This window comes from Mixophyes fleayi, chromosome 11, assembly GCF_038048845.1.
Source record: "Mixophyes fleayi isolate aMixFle1 chromosome 11, aMixFle1.hap1, whole genome shotgun sequence".
In the NCBI taxonomy this organism is placed as follows: Eukaryota; Metazoa; Chordata; class Amphibia; order Anura; family Limnodynastidae; genus Mixophyes; species Mixophyes fleayi.
Genome location: NC_134412.1, coordinates 75,692,566 through 75,712,646, shown reverse-complemented (window position 1 = coordinate 75,712,646; position 20,081 = coordinate 75,692,566). Strand labels below are relative to the sequence as shown.

The 20,081-nt window shown below is 41.2% G+C and overlaps 1 protein-coding gene across 3 annotated transcripts in view; it reads left to right on the top strand.

Annotated features, from left to right (window-relative positions):
* PRKCZ (protein kinase C zeta) overlaps positions 1–20,081 on the top strand; it is a 137,084-nt gene that overhangs the window by 24,649 nt on the left and 92,354 nt on the right. The window contains exons 4-5 of one of the 3 annotated variants that reach the window (XM_075189590.1): positions 3,651–3,740; positions 9,954–10,004. In XM_075189590.1, the coding sequence (XP_075045691.1) occupies positions 3,651–3,740; positions 9,954–10,004 (141 nt within the window). Of the gene's footprint in view, positions 1–3,650; positions 3,741–9,953; positions 10,005–16,061; positions 16,428–16,453; positions 17,715–20,081 lie in introns of those variants that run through there. The other 2 variants (XM_075189592.1, XM_075189591.1) reach the window with 2 other exon arrangements.

The following is a 20,081-nucleotide window of genomic DNA, read 5'->3' as shown; positions in this document are numbered from 1 at the left end:
CCCAATCCGGCGGGTCCCCCGTTCTAGGAACATTCCAATGGTGTCTATCCTCCATGAATTTCCCATTTGCATTAATGGGACGTTTAGAGAGAATGGACATTGACAACACTGCTGCCCCAAAGTGCCCCAAACGCGGGCAGCACGGTGGCTAAGTGGTTAGTACTTCTGCCTCACAGCACTGGGGTCATGAGTTTGATTCCCGACCATGGCCTTATCTGTGTGGAGTTTGCATGTTCTCCCCATGTTTGCGTGGGTCTCCTCCGGGTGCTCCGATTTCCTCCCACACTCCAAAAACATACTAGTAGGTTAATTGGCTGCTATCAAGTTGACCCTAGTCTGTCTCTCTGTCTGTCTGTCTGTGTGTGTATGTTAGGGAATTTAGACTATAAGCTCCAATGTGGCAGGGACTGATGTGAGTGAGTTCTCTGTAGAGCGCTGCGGAATTAGTGGCGCTATATAATTAAATGATGATGGCGGCTGGTGTTTGTAGCAAAAGCTTTGGTTACCCTGGCCAAGTTACGCTCCTGGCTGATAGACAAGAATAGAGGCCTGATATCTACAAAGGTTTTGTTTTCATATTTTGTTCATTTTTTTTCTTTATCCTCTACATTCTAGTGATTATAGCTCATACTTGAGTTATTCACTTGCATCGTGTGTGTGTGTGTGTGTTTGTTTGTCCGACACCTGAAAACGCTTTGAAAGTAAAGTGCATTAAATGATTTGTAGCTCTGTCAGCGTATTAAAAATACATTACAAGAAATCATGCGACCGTGTGAATTGAATCCTAAAGCTGCTGCTTGATGCTGCTCTGAAGGGTGATTGAACGCTGGGTAAGATTACTGACCTTACACTGAGTAGGTGGTAAAAGACCAAAAACAATTTATATTGAGGTGAACTCACAGAATCATTTTAGATGACACTATCAAAGCATGCCTGGCTTATTTGTACAATAACCGCTATTTGGGGAAATTGGCGTGCAGTATTGAGTTGGACCAAACAAGAGCTTGTTTCGTCTAGAAACGTGTCTATTTACTGGAACTTGGAGGTCGATGATCGATTCTGTAATATATATTATCAAACGGATTAGAGCAAAAAAATCATAATGTTCAATTTTGGTAGTACTGAGAATTGAGTATTCATTATTTATGTAAAAACGCTTTATTACTACAAAGGGTCTGTATTTTGTCTTTAGTGTAAAAACCAAGACCTCTACCCTGTCCTGATAGTAAGCATCTTGACGTAAGAGGTCTCCATCAATGGAAGTGCAAGAAAAGCCAGAGATTACTGGTCTGAATAAATATACATGTACTAACAAAGTGTTTATGGTTAACTAAATACGTCCTTCACCTACCTCCCAACTTTAAGGATTTTGTAATCTGGGCATTGTGCATGGGAAGGAGACGTGCAGGACGTGGCCACATCACTTTGGGGCATATATCATCCCCCCCAGGGGTTGTCCAAAGCTTCCAAAGGGCTGTGCCCACCTACTTCATCCTCCTTCCCTTAAAGCAATCTGCAATGCCACAAACACCTGCTGCTGATATGAGCGACATTAAAGGGGCATCAGTCAGTGGGTTAGATCTCCCGGCTGTAACAGAATCGGGAGAAGGATGGAGTCCTGATCAGCATGACAGTCCTCTCAACTCGGGTCTATCCCGCCTATAATGGGACAGTTGGGAGGTATGCTACCATGCAGGCTGCCTTGTAGGAGGGATGTGCAGAAAGTCACACCGGTAGACTAGCTTTTGCAGAATCGCACTTTGTGGATTGGTTGATTCCTACACATGGGCGGGGCCAGTTATGTCATAGTAACTTGGTCTCTCTACTTATTGACCTGTCACACCCCATAAGGACACTGTCCTAAAGATGTGGGAGGAGCCACAGCTGCCTGTAGGGAAGTGCAAACCTCCCAACTGTCCTGATTCAAGGGTCGTAACAGGGTGGGGCTTATAAAACCAGGTGGAGTTTCACACCAATGTGGGAGTTTCTGGATAGGGGGGATTGTGCATGTGAAGGTATCGGGGTTTCTGGCCCAGTTCTACCAACTTCACACTGACTGGCCACTCGCTGGTGCCTTACTATGCCAGGAACTCTACCCAGTACCTTCTAGGGTTCTCAGGCAAATGCAGTTAGAAAGTAAAACAATCTTTTCATTACAATAAATGTAATAACTAAATTATTATGTACACAGTAAATAAATGCCAGGCAGGCTTACCACATTTGTCCCTTACCCTACTAGCTTAAGGAGTTAGTCACCTGGCTGTCCATGGATCTCTCTCAGCTGCATATGTTGACTCACTGCGACATCAACAATAAACAATATGCATATTTACAATGACCTATAATGTCCCTTTATCCACATGTAATTATGTAATGCAGTTGCAGTCTGATGAGCTGGGGAACAAAAGCAATGGCTATAAAAAGTACATGCTATAATCCACAGTATGTGAGAAACAGGATGGTTGCAGTGTTATCTGTGTTATCACACTCGTTTCGTCAGGGTGGGAGCTTATTTTGTCCTGATTCCATGTATGGGGTAGTTGGAAGGTAATACTTTGTGATTTTAATGGTTTATTAAACTCCTGAGTATCTCTGCAGTCTGCTGCTTTGTCTCCTTTCGTTGGAACTTCCTGTGGTTAGGAGCGTTTCAGATATGCTCCAGAGAAATTATTTTGTACTGTTATATATAATGTAGAGTTTGTTTGCTTCCTAGCCTCAGACATGTCTTGTCCCCATTGTGATGTATCACTGACACAAACCTTAAAATAATCTTGTGTGCAGGAAAGTGAATGTCAAAAATATTACATTTTCAGATATGACCCATGATGTTTAAGTACTTAGCTTAGAGTTAAGTTGATATTCCACTGCTGCTCTGTTAAACCAGAAATATTGACTTTTTCATGCTCTATTTTCGGGCACAGATATTTGTGTGGGAGACGGTAAGTTTACTCACAGCTGGTATCAATGTGCCGTCCACTGTCCCACGATGTGCCATCCCCCTATCATCTCCCTAACCCCCCTTCTCCCTTGTAAACAATATCTGATGGGAAAGTAAAGGCTTCTACCTGCAGGTGGGCAGTGGAATTGCGCAGATAAAGGTGGGTTTAGTGCACACATAAAGAAGGACTTCTCTTTCCTGCTGTTTCTAACAAGCAATGCTACAAAATGTTCTGGAACCCTACTGGGGAAACTGTAATTTATAGCTGCTTTAGATGACTCCAAAGAGAAAGGAATTATTCTGCCTGTACTGTTAGTAAGTTAGTATTTGTGCACTGATCCACTGTAATCTTAGTTATTTATGGTGAATTATCTTGGCTAAGCAAGCCGTAGTGTAGCCAGTGTGCCTAAACCATTACCGCTGACCCCCAAGTTTGGTGAGTCCCCACTCGCAATAATGTCATCTGATGCACATCTTCCCTCGCTCCTTAAAGTTCCATCCAGCTTCTAGATATGACTGACTGAGTGGCTACTGAAATATTAATTGGTGTGTCCGCCACTGATAACCAAAAATTGGCTGCCTGAAGTTATGTGTTTAACTTTTGGATATTGAAAACAAAGTTGTTGTTTTTTTTCTTGTTGTTTTTTGTGTTTTCTTTTGTTTTTTCCCTTCTACAGAATGATGTGATAATGTATTTTTTTGTTTTCACCAGGCGATCCCTGCACCATTTCTTCCCAGATGGAGCTGGAAGAAGCTTTCCGCCTATATTCCATATACAAGGAGGAAGCGCTCAGCATTCATGGTAAGCACTGAAACCTTTATTGTAAATTATCTTAAATCGTTAATGATAGATATATATATATATATATATATATATATATATATATATATATATATATATATATATATATATATATATATATATATATATATATATCTATCCACAGTCCCCAGTTTATAGTGAGGTAGTACTTACTTCATCTGCCCCTGGATCCAGGGAATAGCCACTGCTCCTGCTCTTTGAGCTTTGATCTGTACATGGTTTTGGACAGCAGTATCTAAGCTGCACAGAGCCATCTTTTATATAGCGCTGTGAGCGAGCAACGTTTATGAGATCAATGATGAAACCGTGTGTACTTCGGTATCAAGAGAAATTTGTGCAATTTGCAGTAGCGTTTTTTAAATTCTTGCTATGTGCAATGCCAATGTTATCACTATGGTACAGAAACACTCCGCACCTGCAGGACACTGTGCCGTTCCTGTGCTGGGGAGGATGCAATCATTGTGCCTGGTTTTATATGCTGACAAATTCCAGGGAAAAAACAATATAGTTACATTATAAATAAAGCACAATAGAGCTCTGTTTAAGCTGCAGATACTTTTTAATAAGTCTCACTCCAGCCCAAAGATTGCAAAACCAGGGGATTCAAATAGAACATTTTTCTGCACTATGTTTTGCTTGGTTTTTGCAAGTTTCTCTCTGTGTTACCCACTGGCTTTTCCACAAATCACTGGAGGGCAGTGGGGGTGAGTACTTGTTTCAATATAAATGTCAGAATTTATTGACGCTGCGCTCCATGTATAATTCTGTGTAAGCGAACAGCTCTAAAAATCATGTAGTAAACATTAACTTGGTGCCTGCACGCCTCAGCAGAAGGAGCCAAAGCTTAACACCTTGGGGTATATTTACTAAACTGCGAGTTTGAAAAAGTGGATATGTTACCTATAGCAACCAATCGGATTCTAGCTGTCATTTTGTAGAATGTACTAAATAAATGACAGCTAGAATCTGATTGGTTGCTATAGGCAACAGCTCCACTTTTTCAAATCCACAGTTTAGTAAATCTAGCCCCTAGTGCTAGAAAACTGTGCATGAATGTGCAGGCAGCAGACACATAATCCCGATTCCCACACGATGTTAACAAATGATACAAAGTGAGTACACTTTTCTTGTGTTGAATTTCCTTGTTTGAACGAGCCCTTGAAGTTATCCTCTAACATGTCAGAAAGAGAATTTGCTGGATGTAACTACTTGGCCCATTTTTGTTTTCATTTGTTTATTCTCAAGAGAGGGGATTTAGAAAATGGATTAAGGAATCTGAAATCTGTTACTTCAGAGTTAAGCTGAGTACACACTACAGAAATTTTCTCCCAATGTGTTATCCATAACGTTTTTAACAACGACTGATGGAGAAAAAAAAAGTCCAAATCAGCAGCCGATTCATGTGTACACACTGTATACACGTTTTACAAGATTTACTGTCAGATCTGTGCTCTTCACCTGTCATAACTATCGGCTGAAAAGATTGTGACTCTGTAAACTCTATAGAGATCCTGGTTGTGACACTGCAGTATTGGAAGGATGTTTTTGCATCGTTAAGCAAAAATTTTTGTTCGGTTTAAAAATCAAATGAAACGATACGATACTTTGGAACGATCGCTCATTGTTGCAGTGTACACACTAATGCAATATCGGTCCGAACAGACGTTTATCAGGTGATTGGTCTGATAATCGGCTGAAACCCCTTTTTTACTTTTTTATAAGTATTGGCAATGGTACTTTGTATCATTATCCAGCTCTTATGATAATGATACTAACTGTATGCATTTGACTACAGGATTCAGCCAGAAAGTCACATTTACTGTATATACTGATACAAGGAGAGACAACACAAATGTAGTAAAATCAAATCCTATACTCCAATTGCAAGGTTAATTTTGAAAATTATTAGCCACTTTTCTGCTTTCTTTGGATGAACAAATAAACCTGTGTGAGATTTTGACTGACATGTATCAGTGCAGATTTTCCAGGTCACAAGTGAAATAATTAGTACCACCTGCGGATCTTTCAAAATGTGTCAGTTAGTAATGAATACACCTGTGCTCCAGCAAGGAGATATGGAAAACATGCACTGTTAGAGGTCCCTGAGGACTGGAGTTGGGAACCAGTGTTCTAATCCATTCACATCTCTGGAATTGTAAAACTAAAGTTCTAGCTACAGGTGTGGGTAATGATGCTGCTCCTGGATGCAATTAACTGGGTACAGAAAATATATTGTGTCGGACACAAAATACATTTCACATAATTTCCAAGGGGCACAAAATAATGGCTATATCAGGAGCCAGTGAGTCAAATCTAAGAGCCAGGCTTATGCGTTAATGCTAAAACTGTTTGCATGAGGACAAAGGTCGTCCCCGCCCCCTCACAAACTATACTTATTCTCTAGATCTCCTCATAGTAACATCGAAACTGGTATGAATAGTACTGTAAATCAAAATTCATTCCAACAGACAGGGGAGGGCTGGCGAATTTTAGCCTGGGGGGGGGGGGGGGGGGGCAAGACTCGACTCAGCCTATTAGGAACATTTTAATGGAAGAAAAATGCAGGTGGTCCAGCCCAAGGTAGCCCACTATGGGACTGGCCCATGGCCCAGATGCCCCCCTGCCCCCCAGCCTGCCTTTTCCAACAGATACCTTTTGTATGTGCCAAGGTCATCCGTGAGGCCTTAACTTAAGGGCTCATAACCACTGGTGATTTTGAAATGCAATTACATGTTTTTAAGCGCATGTACACGGTTCTGACTATAGAACAATAAAACAGATGACTGTACTATGGCCTTTTGTGCATTTTACAGAAGGAGTGCCTACAATGATCCCTTTTTAGTAGAGTTAAGAAAGGCGTTAAAAAGCCAATCTGTATGTGGCCTAAGAGAAATCATTTAACTTGGTAATCAAAATCCATTTCGCCCTCTGTTGGCGGCTGTGGTGATTTTGTATGTTTTCCAGCCGCTAATTTTACTACTTTTTTCTTTTTTTTGAAGGTTTATTCACAAATACGTCTCTAAAGTTTCAGAATCCTTTCCCAAGAGGTTTCCTTTGGGTGTAATGGTAACAAATGACGGACACAATCGCTCGCTTTCTGTTCCAATTGGTTCATGATGAATTGGTCATTTGTTCATGCCGTGCGCAAAATCAAAGAATCTCTTTTCTTTTCTACATCAAATGTGTCTTGGGTATCTAAGGTTCTTCTTTATAGAGCTGTATATTATCATTAGAACACTTCAAAGCAGCTAAGTGTGTCAGACACAGAACGATAGTAAGGAAGTGACAAGTGGGATTTCATGCCCTTAAGAAAAAAATATTCTTCAAAAGAGAAACCAGGTCATCGTTTTGTGTTGCGCTGTGGACGTCTTTACTAAGACGGAGCAAGTTACACTGCATCCGGCGGTCCCATTTGCCGACTATTGTTTTAGAAAAGGTCTTAATTTTTAGTCGGTAAGGATTCATTATGCGTTCAACATACTGCGATGCTAAGAGCATATTTCTGTGCTACACGTTCTTTTATTTGCAGAGAAACAATATATTCATTGCTTTTGGCTTTGTTCAACATCTGCTGCATATGTAATTACTGTAGATTTTCTGCAGGAAGCAGAGTACATCTATACACTTCCATCTATCAATATGTGCGACTGGCGTTTGAAAGCACACAACAAATGACTGTGCTTACAACATGATACTTGTTGTAAAAGCCTATTATTTATTTTTCCCCATTTATACTGGATTATATTTGTCTTCAAGGCTAAAGCAAGGTACATGACAATGCAGGCTATCCCTTTAGAAGTAACTCCATGGAAGATGCTTTGTTTGTTTTATGGCTCGGCATAGGATAGGTCCGTGTTGGCTAACCTGTGACACTCCAGGTGTTGTGAAACTACAAGTCCCAGCATGCTTTGCCAATATATAGCAGCTTATTGCTGGAGGGGTATGCTGGGGCTTGTAGTTTCACAACACCTGGAGTGTCACAGGATAGTGGCAACATTCAAAACATTACTTCAGAGTCCTGCCTACAATCACAAAAAAAACAAAACATACCAATAGGTTAATTGGCTGCTATTAAATTGACCCTTAGGGCTAGATTTACTAAACTGCGGGTTTGAAGAAGTGAACATGTTGCCTGTATCCACCAATCAGATTCTAGCTTTCATTTTTTAGAATGTACTAAATAAATGATAGCTAGAATCTGATTGGTTGCTATAGGCAACATCTCCTCTTTTTCAAACCCGCCGTTTAGTAAATATACCCCTTAGTCTCTCATGTTCTGTGTGTGTCAGGGAATTTAAATGCAAGCTGCTCCCTGCTCCAGTGGGGCAGGGACTGGTATGAGTGAGAATTAGTGGCGCTATATAAATAACTGATAATGATTTTTTTTCCAGAAATAATTCAAAAAATAAATTTTTTTTGTTTTTTTATTGGTTATATTCAGTATAATGTCTAGCGTTATATAAAAATCGAGGAGGAGAAAAGATTTGTCATTATGTTGTGAAATAAATGTGTTTCTATTTTGGATTAGCAGCTTTGCTTTATTTTGTACGGTGCTCAGTGGTTAGCACTTCTGCCTTACAGCACTGGGGTCATGAGTTCGATTCCCAACCATGGCCTTATCTGTGTGGAGTTTGTATGTTCTCCCCGTGTTTGCGTGGGTTATACTCCGGGTGCTCCGGTTTCCTTCCACACTCCAAAAACATACTGGTAGGGTAATTGGCTGCTAACAAATTGACCCTAGTCTGTGTGTGTGTTAGGGAATTTAAACTGTAAGCCCCAATGGGGCAGGGACTGATGTAAGTGAGATCTCTGTACAGCGCTGCGGAATCAGTGGCGCTATATAAATAAATGGTGATGATGATGATTGTGTTGCCTGTGCGGCGGCTGTCTTTGCTTGAAGCTGCCATATCATACTAACCTCCTCACTCACCTAAACGGAGTCCCGTGGGCTGCTCCATGCAGCCAGTTTTACCAAAGCTCTTCCTGATCTGAATTTGATTGGTGGTGGTGGGTTGTGATCGACACAAGCTGCAATTTCTTGATGGTGGCTTGTGATTGACCCCTCTTGACTCTGGGGGCTGTGAGAAGAAGCAGAGTAGCCCCAGGGAGAACAGCCCAGGGTACCGGCCAGCTGAGGGAGGAAGCTAGTAAAATATTATAGGTGCTGCAGCTTTATATCCTTGGATACTTGTTTGCAATTGTTAAGCTAATTAGATCATTAAAGATTTCTTCCGGCAATTTCAAAGTGAATTTCATTGCTTGTGAATCCGAGTAGAGCTTCTGCCTCTCGTTTCCTTTCCCCTCGGTCTTATTTGTAAATTGTCTTATATCTTCATGTGAATGCAAACAAAACGATCAGAGTTCTAGATTACAATGTAACTTGTATTTGTGTTCAAAATATTTGTATAATAAAATTGCTGATGGTGGTTTTGGGGGAATGGAATATTAAAAGGCATTAAGGAGGCTCCTTTAAATATTTGAGTAGGACATAAAAGTCAAACTAATGGCAAAAAGGATCATACGGTGTGGTTACATTGAAGGCATTGAAGGACTCCTTTTATTTCTGTTAAGGGTGTACACAAATACTTCACTGGATTTATCAGCATAAATTGGGACCAAATGGTCAATTTATCCCTAACTTGGCTAATTATTATTATTATTTTTATTATTATTTTTATTATTGTTATTATGTTTTTTATGATGTGGTTGGGTATGTTTTACAGTTACTCTGAAGCTGCCATATTGAGATGCTTGTGTAATAACGCCTTTGTATGATGAGGATACCCTCGTTTTCCATTACTCCTGTGTCCACCCACAGGAGCTTCAAAAAGCCGCAGGTTTATAGTCAGGGAAAGCCTGGTCTTCTAAATGCCTGTTTGAGCGTAGCCCAATGAGTGCGTTTTGTGCCTGGGGCAAAAAGAGCCATAAGTTGCGTTAGTGGCAACTGGTCCATAAACCAGTCATGAGCTTGGAAGACACATTCCATTAAGCCCATGCATAAAGTAAAGTGACATAGATGTACTAAGTGTTTTCCCATGGGTAAAATCCATTCAAGTGCCCCAAATCTTTCAAGAAATAATAGGACCATGTCCATCTCCCAGACTGTGTGCTTAGCAAGAAACCATAAATAATGCAGGTTCTCTTTGATGACATACAAGCAGAAGGATAACATGGTATCTTTTTATCTTGCAGTGTTTCCCAGCATCCCCGAAAGGCCTGGTATGCCTTGCCCAGGAGAAGACAGTGAGTAATGCACATTCCCTTAATAATGTTAAAATGAAACATACTTTTTACTGGCTCTTTATGTTTGATTTATGGAATTCAGTAGAATTGTACAGTATTTGTTGTTTTGTTTTTTTGCTAGACATTTATAATTTGCTAAAGTGCTGCGTTTTCCCCATGTATCCTAGTAGTAATGTCAGGTGTGTTATTAGGTCAATGTGATACAAAGTGTAAGTGCAGAGAAATGTGAAGCTAGTTTGTATCTTGGTAAAGGTTTCTGAAGGGAATTAAAGTGACACCTTTCCTTTATACTAGCACTTACAACGGCAGTTAAGAAAGAATTCAAGCGCATAATAGTAATTGAATTTTTTACTTAAGTAGCGGTTCTGTTTGACCTTGGCTTGTTACAGCTTAACGCTTTTATCCCATTGCATTGTTTCACTGCATGATCAGTTGTGGTCGATATCCGCCGTCTATGACCAGTGCACCTATAGGCAGCCAACAGCCTCTTTTACCGACGCCTCACTTTTAAAGAAGAGCTTTGTGATCAGGGGTGTATCAAATTAATGGGCAAACAGCCAGTGAAATTGTTCCCATCCTACATGACCTGCCCAAATAAATAATACTACAATGGACTAATTACATCTTTACCAACCTAAGCTATTCACATTTCTTTAATCACATGTACTTGCTGAATCTACATATGGCCTGAGTAACAGCAGGAAGTGATTCAGCCACAAGATGCTCAGACCTAGAATCTGGATCTTGTGTAATAATGGCCACCTACGAGGACCAAATTGGACAGTGGTCCTGTTGCTCGTTTGAGTAACCGTTTTGGTCTAGTTGTGGCCAGCTTAAGCCGCAGACCTCTGCTCTGTCTGATTCCCCCTTCTCACTCTTACTGATTGACGTGAGATTCAGTGAGTTGTGGATTCCTATTGGCTCCATAGAAGCCGACTATGGGAAATTATGTTCAACGATTTATATAGGTGAAGTGGTTCAGCTAGTGATATTTTCCACAGTAATCGTTTTTTTTCCAATTACCTTCGGTAATAACAATGCCCTAGTAAATCTTACAACTGTATACAGCATTATACACTGATTAGCTGATCAATATGGAAGTGGTGCAGACTGAACTACTTCGGAACCGTGCTTAAAATTTCTCAGCAATTCTGTAACGCTCCAGCAATAAAGACTGTGTTCTAGCTCCGTGACCAGCGTTCTGAGCATTGTATCAACGGCTTGGTGCATTATGTTATCAGAATATGAACTGGCTACAGGAACTTCATTTTCAACTAGAATTTGATTCATGTGGTGTGTACACAAATGCAGTGCATTAAACGGTGACGTAGATGAAAAAAAGGGAATTTAACTAAAAGGGACTTTTGGCTTTTCTGTGCAGTGGATGTGTAATTTATGTGTCAACTGATTGGATTAGCTGATTATCCAATCAGGTGTCACATTTCTTTTACATCTCCAAACAGGCCAGGTTTAAATTATCCGCCTAGGCTTGGCCGCTGCAATAAAAGTTCTCTACTCTTCCGCGATTGAGTAAAGATACCATTCTCACCCCATTAGAGACACGATATGCACATTTTTGTTTTTTTGAGGCCACGGTGATGAGAGGAGGTGGCTATGCCGGAAGGTATTACTGGAGTTTAGCTTCATTCAGTTGTGAGTTTGTGATGTGCGTCATGTGTTTGTATGTTCTCCTTTCCTTATAACAATAACATTTCACACTATTTACTAAACTACTGGTTTGAAAAAGTGGAGATGTTGCCTATAGCAACCAATCGGATTCTAGTTATTTATTTAGTACAGCTAGAATCTGATTGGTTGCTATAGGCAACATCTCCACTTTTTCAAACCCGCAGTTTAGTAAATATACCCCTAAGTCCCTTATACACACCCCTCCTGTGTATTATACCCCCATTTCTACTCTCTTGTGCATTTATTCAACCAGCCACAACCTTTATGGCACGAGTAAACATGTTCACTTTTGTCGGTCAAAACACAGGAATATAAACAGAAATAATAATGTTTTAGTGACGTAATTTAAAGCCTCAAGATAACTAACAAAAGTTGTCTACGTCGAAGTCCCTTAACAAGTATATTGTAAAAAAAACAAAACAACTTAAAGCCAACAACTTAATCATATAAACTTGAGATGTGTTACTTGCCTACCTATAAAATATCTGCAAAAAGAAAACTGATACCCACGGACGTCATTCTCTACTAGGTTGCATTTGATGAAGAATAACGCTTGTGGCTCTCGAGGAACAAATAAGGGAATTTGCTCTGCTAATGAGGGCTGCCTAGGACCCCAGGGTCCCCTGGTTCCCTCCACTGGTCTAGGTGGGCCTTTGTATAATACCTCTCATCACATGTTTTCCTATTAGGTGTTACCTGACTTGCTTCTCATTATGGAACAACTTCAGGACACAGAAAAAGGTTAATTGATTGAGGTTTGTTTTTTTTTGTTTGTTTGTTTTTAAACTCTGCATTTGTTTGAAGATATCTGGTGTATCAAATAGTACAAAAGATATTCCGTGCAAAAAGGATAGCATAATATTAGAGGGGAATATTAACTAGTAGCTAGGCAAACACAATTTTGGGCAATTTTTACTATGCCCTAAAGCAGTGAGGGGCTTCAAAGGGGCCACAGAGAGGGAGGAGGGAGAGCAATGTGCACTCCCTCTTGCTCTGGGTATCCCGCGTGACCTCCCTGCACTGTGCAGAGGAGGTCTCAAAATGTGAATTTCAGCTGCCCCTGTTGCAATAAGATCGGTAGCAGCCGGCTGGGGGGGGGGCGACAAGAGAAGACACACTGTTGCCAACCGCTGCCCTGAAGCCTGGTTCCTGAATTTAGTATAGCTTTGGAGGGTGGCGTATATTGGTGACCCCCCCCCCCCCCCCATTCGGAGTTTTAGGCTTTTGTCTATATAACACCAGATCACTTTCATCAGTAGAAAAACGCATTAAAATGTATCAATGATATTATATCTCCACCCTCATGATAAGTACTACTGTTCTATAGACAGATTGTTCCACACAGAAAAATGCCTGATAAACAAGATTGAGGTATATAGGGCTCTAGGTTATTTCATGGTAGCAGAACACTTTACCATGGTGCCTTCTAGGCCAATCTGCTATTTTGTAAAATAAGATTTTAAAAAATATCTCAACTTGAGGATGAAAAGATCTCCTTTACTGATTGACCTACCTGTAATTTGTCAGAGGTCTCCAGACGGTCTGTGATTCCCATTTTAGGTCAGGAATTGGGCGGCGGAATAGTCTGAACAATCAGCCTGTATGTTATAGTATCGGCAGCACCGTTAGGTTTTGTTCATCAACATGTCTGCTAATACAGCATTGTGGGAACACAGCATCATTTAATAATGAATTTCATGCATTCCACATAGATAACATTCTACTTAATATGTCCATTGTGCAATATGATGTAGCACATGCCCTAGTGTTCCAAACTCCCATTGTCCCATAGATTGTAAGCTTGCGAGCAGGGTTCTCTTACCTCTGTCTGTATGTATTACCCAGTATTGTTTTATAAATGTTTGTTCCCAATTGTAAAGTGCTACGGAATTTGCTGGCGCTATATAAATAAATGATGATGATAATACGGTGACATGTCTGCTATGAGTATGTGTGTACTTTTTTTTTTTTACAGCAGCAGTTAATGGGTTCACAAACTCCTCTCCCTCTCTTATCCATTTCATATTTGTGCAGATATTTCTTTGTTTGTTGCCAGTATCCCAAGGCCTAAGGCCTTTGGAAAAAAAACAATGATGGCAAATAACTCCAATGCAAATGAAAAGGAATAACAATGTTCTGCACACACAGCGCTGCATCTCTACGGAGATATAAGGCCCAGAGTCTGGTGCCATAATATGCGATGCTAAATATTTCTTGCTGGTTATTTGCCACCGTCTAAAGCACAATCCCCCAGCCTTATAGGGAGGGGAACTGCATACTTGCTAACTCTCCCTGAATGTCAGGGAGAACCCCTGAAATAGGGGTGATCTCCCTCACTCCCTGAAGAGTCTGGCATTCTCCCTGATGCTGAGCCAGTACAAGACGTGGTTGGCTTTGCCATCTGTGGCGTGATGACACAGTTCAGAAATTGTGTCCTATGTCCATGTATTGATGCCTATGGAGGTGGCCATATTCATGGAGACCAAGATTTAACCAAAGACTGACAGGTAAGACAACATGACTTCAGTAATAGAGACAGAAATGTAAAAGATACTTCAGTCTCTAGAGATTCATTAGCTGCTTTTCTTTAATGAATAGTTGCCTACTCTCCTGGAATGTCTGGGAGACTCCCGCATTTCTGGGAGACCTCCCGGGAGAGCAGGGCAACCTCCCGGTTCTCGCTTCGCAATAGATAAGTGGGGGGGAGCTTAATGACGCAAATATCGTGTCATCTTAGCCTTCTGCTGTAATTGGCCAAAATTGTGACAATTGTTTAGGGGGCGGGGCCACACGCCCACCTCCCCCGCGATCTCCCTGAACCCAACAAGGAAAAGTTGCCAAGTATTGGGAACTGACATCTCCGAATCCGTTCTCTGTTAATAGATCAATGTATATGACGCTGAGCCTTGTATTGGGACAGTCATTGTAGATTAATCTTCCATCTTCAGGTTCCTAGTTAAATTCCTTCTATGTTACTAAATGATTATATGGCCTCTCTATAGCACAATAAAGCAACTGGGGGACATATGACTGTAACAAGGTGCACATTGTGCATCAGTTTTCATAACCCCCCCCCCCCCCCTCCCTGAATTAATAAATATATATATATATATATGTACATATATATAATTTATTTATTGCGTGTGTTTTCTTTACGACACCTGTTATACACTCCGTCATTATGTTTTATGCTTCCTTAATGTCCATTACTTTGCCAGTTAGTAGGTCTTTGCTATATAATCTACTTCCCCACTACACACTCTGCAGAATTTTGTGGCTTCTTACAAACAATAATAGTATATGAAAAAGTTGACATTCCAGAAAACTGGAATCCAAATGCACCAGTGCCCAAAAGCCCTAAAGCAGCGATTCAAAATAGTGTATATATGATTATTGTTTCTGTTTATGGAATCGTTCACTGAGAGGAAAACCCTCTATCATATTTTCCAGGAATAAGGCATACAAATATATATTGTTTTCTATGCCCGCATGGTGACATGACATCTGTATTGTAAATATATTTTGTTCTGTGAGTTGCCGTTTGGCTTATCTAGGGCATATATATTATATTGTGGGCAGCACAGCGGCCTAGTGGTTAGCACTTCTGCCTCACAGCACTGGAGTGGTGAGTTCGATTCCCGACCATGGCCTGATCTGTGTGGAGTTTGTATGTTCTCCCCGTGTTTGTGTGGGTTTCCTCCAGGTGCTCCGGTTTCCTCCCACACTCCAAAAACATACTAGTAGGTTAATTGGCTGCGATCAAAAATTGACCCTGGTCTCTCCCTCTCTGTCTGTCTGTCTGTGTCTGTGTGCGAGTGTGTGTCTATATTAGGGAATTTAGACTGTAAGCTCCAATGGGGCAGGGACTGATGTGAATGTGTTCTCTGTACAGCGCTACGGAATTGGTGGCGCTATATAAATAAAATGATGATATTCTGTGCTGTTAGTTGGTCTCAGCTTATACATTTGTGGTAATGGTCTGTTCTTTATAATATTAGATATAAGCAGAGAAATATAAAGAATGTGATTTGTTGGTAACTTGTACCGATACTGGCCCCCTGTAAGCATGAGAGTTAAACCCTGTTTATCACAGCACAAGCAGAACACTTCTACCCTGTTTTTACTCCAGCAATGATAACAACATTGTCCTTTCTGGAGAACTGTTCCACATGCAGCTCTCGTTTCCCATCCTCCGTCCCTGCCAGCGGGTAGGTGGCTGTAGGCTGGCCCTGGTTTTTGTTTGGTCTGCAATTCCTACTTCAGAGACCAGCGCTTTTTAATGACAGGGTTCCTCCTCTCCCCTGCCCAGCTTCTGAATGGAGCTCAGTGTTACAGCTCCCTCTCCCCGGGTTATGTCACTGCTTCCATTCCATGCACCAATTACGCCAGCTAAAAAGTGTTCTTCAGACCAGTGTGCTAATGTTTTCCTACATGGGAGTCTCCCGGGGAATGAGCGTGTCTGTCGGGGCCCTGCAGACACAGTAATACGGCTGGCATTGGTACATCCCGCCCACTGCCTGTGAGCATCTCGCCCTCTGTAGCTGCTGGTGCACAGAAAACAGCCTTTTGTCGCCTCAGCAGTGGCTGTCCTTTACCTTCACATGGAGAGAGAGGGGAGGAGATAGGTGGGGGAGATCAGGCTGCCTTGTACATGGGGTGTCTAATACAAAGACCAGCGGAGATGCTCAAACAATGCACCAGCTGTTACTTTTGGATGTATGCATCCCTTTAAAGGTGATTCCTTTTTCTCTCTCTCTCTGTCTCATCCTCATTACTTTGTGCTTGAAATTGATCTATATATTTTTTTTATTATTTCTTTTACTGAATATTTATTCAAACTTCATTCAGGTTTCCTCCCCAGTGAAATGCGTCTAGGTTAACCCTTTATACCCCTGGTTAACTCCTTCCTGTCTGGACACCTCCTGTTTACCAGGGGATTTTGCGATGACATGAGCACACATGGTGCTTTAATTACGTGTTATCGAAGCTAATTGTACTTGTTGTTGTTTTTAATGGTTTTTGTTTTTTTTAATTAAAATAATTATTTTGCAATGAGGTTTTAGGTCCCTTGGTTTGTCACATTCTTTAGTTGTCATTCTCATATCGCATCCCAGCCACTGCTTCAGATGTTGCTGGATAGGAGATTAGATGTGTAATAAAAATGTCTTTTGTTGGGGGCAGGTTCTCCTGGTTGTGCTGTGATTAAGGGTAGGATTGTGGTACATGTTGTCTATGGCTGGGGTCCTGTACCTGTGACTGGCTGCACTGTAAAGTTTGTTTTTGTGTCTTGGCTGATGTGGGGCGTCCAGCCCATGTTTTCTCCTGTACCTCAGCTGTTTGGTCGTCTCCCATGGGAGTCACAACCACCCATGCCTGGATACATGAGGCAGGATAATGGGACTGCATAACCAGCCTGCAATTCAGTATTTGATTTTTGTTTTCTCTCCTTTTAATCCCCTATTTGCTTATAACGTCCAGGCTGATCCTGCCTGTTGTCCTTGACGTCTAATGATAGCCACACAACAGTATCCGTTTTAAAAAGGAACCGGAGAGGGAGGAAGGTGGTGGAGGGAGCTGCTCCCCTCCCTTTTCACGCGTCCTTCATTGTAAGACAGTAGAAAATCACTTTGCTCAGGAAGATAAACAGAAAACCCACCTAGTGAGTAATCTATGTATGCAGATGAGGCATGCAGGCTGCCCACCGATGCATTGCTGTGTGCAAGTGAGTGTGTGTTTGTGATGCAGAGAAGTCAGCATTCCTCCTCTGTAGCTGCTGTGCCCACGGTTTTGCTTTGCAACCATAGATTGTTACAACACATGCAGATATCGCTCATCTCTTGCATGCGTGTGGATGTGGCTGGCTTCTCTCTGAGCCCAGGCAAGGACCGGAATGAGACATCTGAGAAAAGGGTTCTTTCACGGTTAGTGTTCTAAGAAGGATGTCACTGACCATCGCTATGGAGAAGGGATGCTGCCGATAAGGAATATTAAAGCGAGGAATGTATCCCAAGAAATCTGAAGGTATGTTACCAAGGCCCTCTCTCTTTACAGGTACCTTGAGATCGTTATTTCTACTGAAACCTCAGCCATTCACTAGTCAAAGAGATGTTGCTTCATGATCTTTGATAAGGGACATCCATCCACCTGACCCGCTGTCATTTTCCTCTGTAAAGAAGGCTCCGTAATGTCGTGTCATATCAGTATGTTCTGCAGTGCTGCAAATAAGGAAACACTTGGATGCCTTTACATAAGGAGCTATTCCTCGTGTCCACAGTTGTAGCTTTAAGTTTTCCTATTGGAATTTTCTCTTAGTGAAACTGAGCTTCATTGCTTAGTAATTGTAGTTTGGTTAATTAGAGCTACGGCTACTTCTGCATATTCATGGTTTACTGTGTGCAGTTTGTTGCCTCTACCAGCACGTAGGCTTTGTTGAACATCAATATATTAATTGCTAGACACAATTGATAATGTCTTCTATTGCATGCTGGGGGTTTTTAATGCTGTAATTGGTTAAACGATGTACCATTGTGATTATAAATATATATTTGTTTGGACGTAAGAGAGGGTGGGTTTAGTCTTTGTGATCATCCTCCTACATCCACATAGACGCTACATTTTAATGGCTCAATGACATCCTCTGACTTTGCCTGCAGTGGGCTGATTATAATTGTGTTCCGCAACTGCTAATCAGAGGATTATATCGGAGCCTGACTAGGCAGATCGGTGCGTTGGCTCTCTATAGCACCCCTGTGTAATCTGGATTAGGGCATCCGTTATATATCTGCATGCCAGCACAGTGACTTGCGAGGTCTTCACTATCTGTTGTGTGGATGATGTCAAATAACACCATCCAATTCTGTCTTGCTAATAGGGCCATACTTTCAGGAAACAAAATGAATCTAGGACTAACGTCATGGACCATTTAACTGGTTCAATTTAGCGAGCTAGGCTATATAGAAGCATAAGCAGGACTGGGTTCATTCGTCATGAAGTCTATCTCTATTCCATGGCCATTTCCTACGTTACACGTTTATAATGGTGAATTACAGTTATATCACACTTTCCAGACTGTCGATGTTACACAACAGTCCTTCATTTCAGCAAACTGTGTTTGTGACAATGTGCTGTTAATGTAATAGCTGGAAAAGGCATGATATGGTGTAAGAGTTTATACCACGCAATGTTGTGTGTGTAAAAGTTGTCATATTAACCTAAAATACAATCGCACTATAGACTGTGAATGTCCCAAAAATACTAATTTTGTGTATTAACTGCTTGTGTTGTATTATTATTATTGCCTACTCTGAGCCAAATTCCCTGCCAGCCACAGGATCCAGAGGTTACGAAGGACATCAGGATGTAAACATTAGCGATGCCAGCTACAATTTGTTTAGGAATTACCTTGTTTGTGAAGATGAGCTGGCTATTTTGAGTTGTGCTTAATTCTGACTGGACAGCCTGGTTGTTCCTGGCTTCCTATCTGCTAATTCTATTATTGAGGCAACAGGTCGTGGGTTTAGCCTTTATCACATGATCACTCGAGCGATGATTCCAAGGTCACACACTGGCCTGTCCGTACAAACGAGATCTCCCTCTGTGTGACCTTCTTATCTAGCAAGGACTCTGCTGAACCTTTTTTTTGTGATATTCTGAAATCCCAAGCTAAGAAAAATGAAGTATACAATGATATTCAAATCTATTTACAGCAATCCTTCTGTTCAGCATACAGAGAGATGAACATGTCCAAGTCCTATTTAAATTTGTGCATAATATTTCTCTTGGTGTCAACTGCACTGGAGAACTTTAATCATTGAATACCTTTAAATTATTCAGATTGCTAGGAAGGTGTGGTATTGACATTGGATTTAGACAGATCTTGCAGATATTCTTGCTGATGGATTCATTGTGTCGATGATGCTCTTCTGGCTTATATATAGTGAACTAATATTCCCATGATGATGGTACCTTTTGGCTATGCCATACTGAGAATCATGGGACTTGTTGGTGGGAACTTGTCAGGAGATCCTAGAAATCTGCATTTTTAGGTGGAATCTGGGCCCTGTTTCCTTATATTCCCAGCGTAAAGAAATGTTCTGTTTTATCTTTATGTAACGTGACAAGCTGATAAACTTTATCCCCCAACTTGCCCTTCACAGATTGCAAACTCTCGTTGATATATTGCAGGAAAACTTTGCTTCTCTAAAATCACAGGAGGCTTCAACTACTGTAATTTCGCAATGGAACCCAGAGCCAATCAGAGTGTGTGATGTAAATTGGGCATTTATGATTTTGACATTTTACGCCATGGTGCACCGCGAGCATATTTTTGCCAGCACATCGAAAGGGCACGGTCATGATGTTCGTTCATCTTTAATTGCCCATAAGATC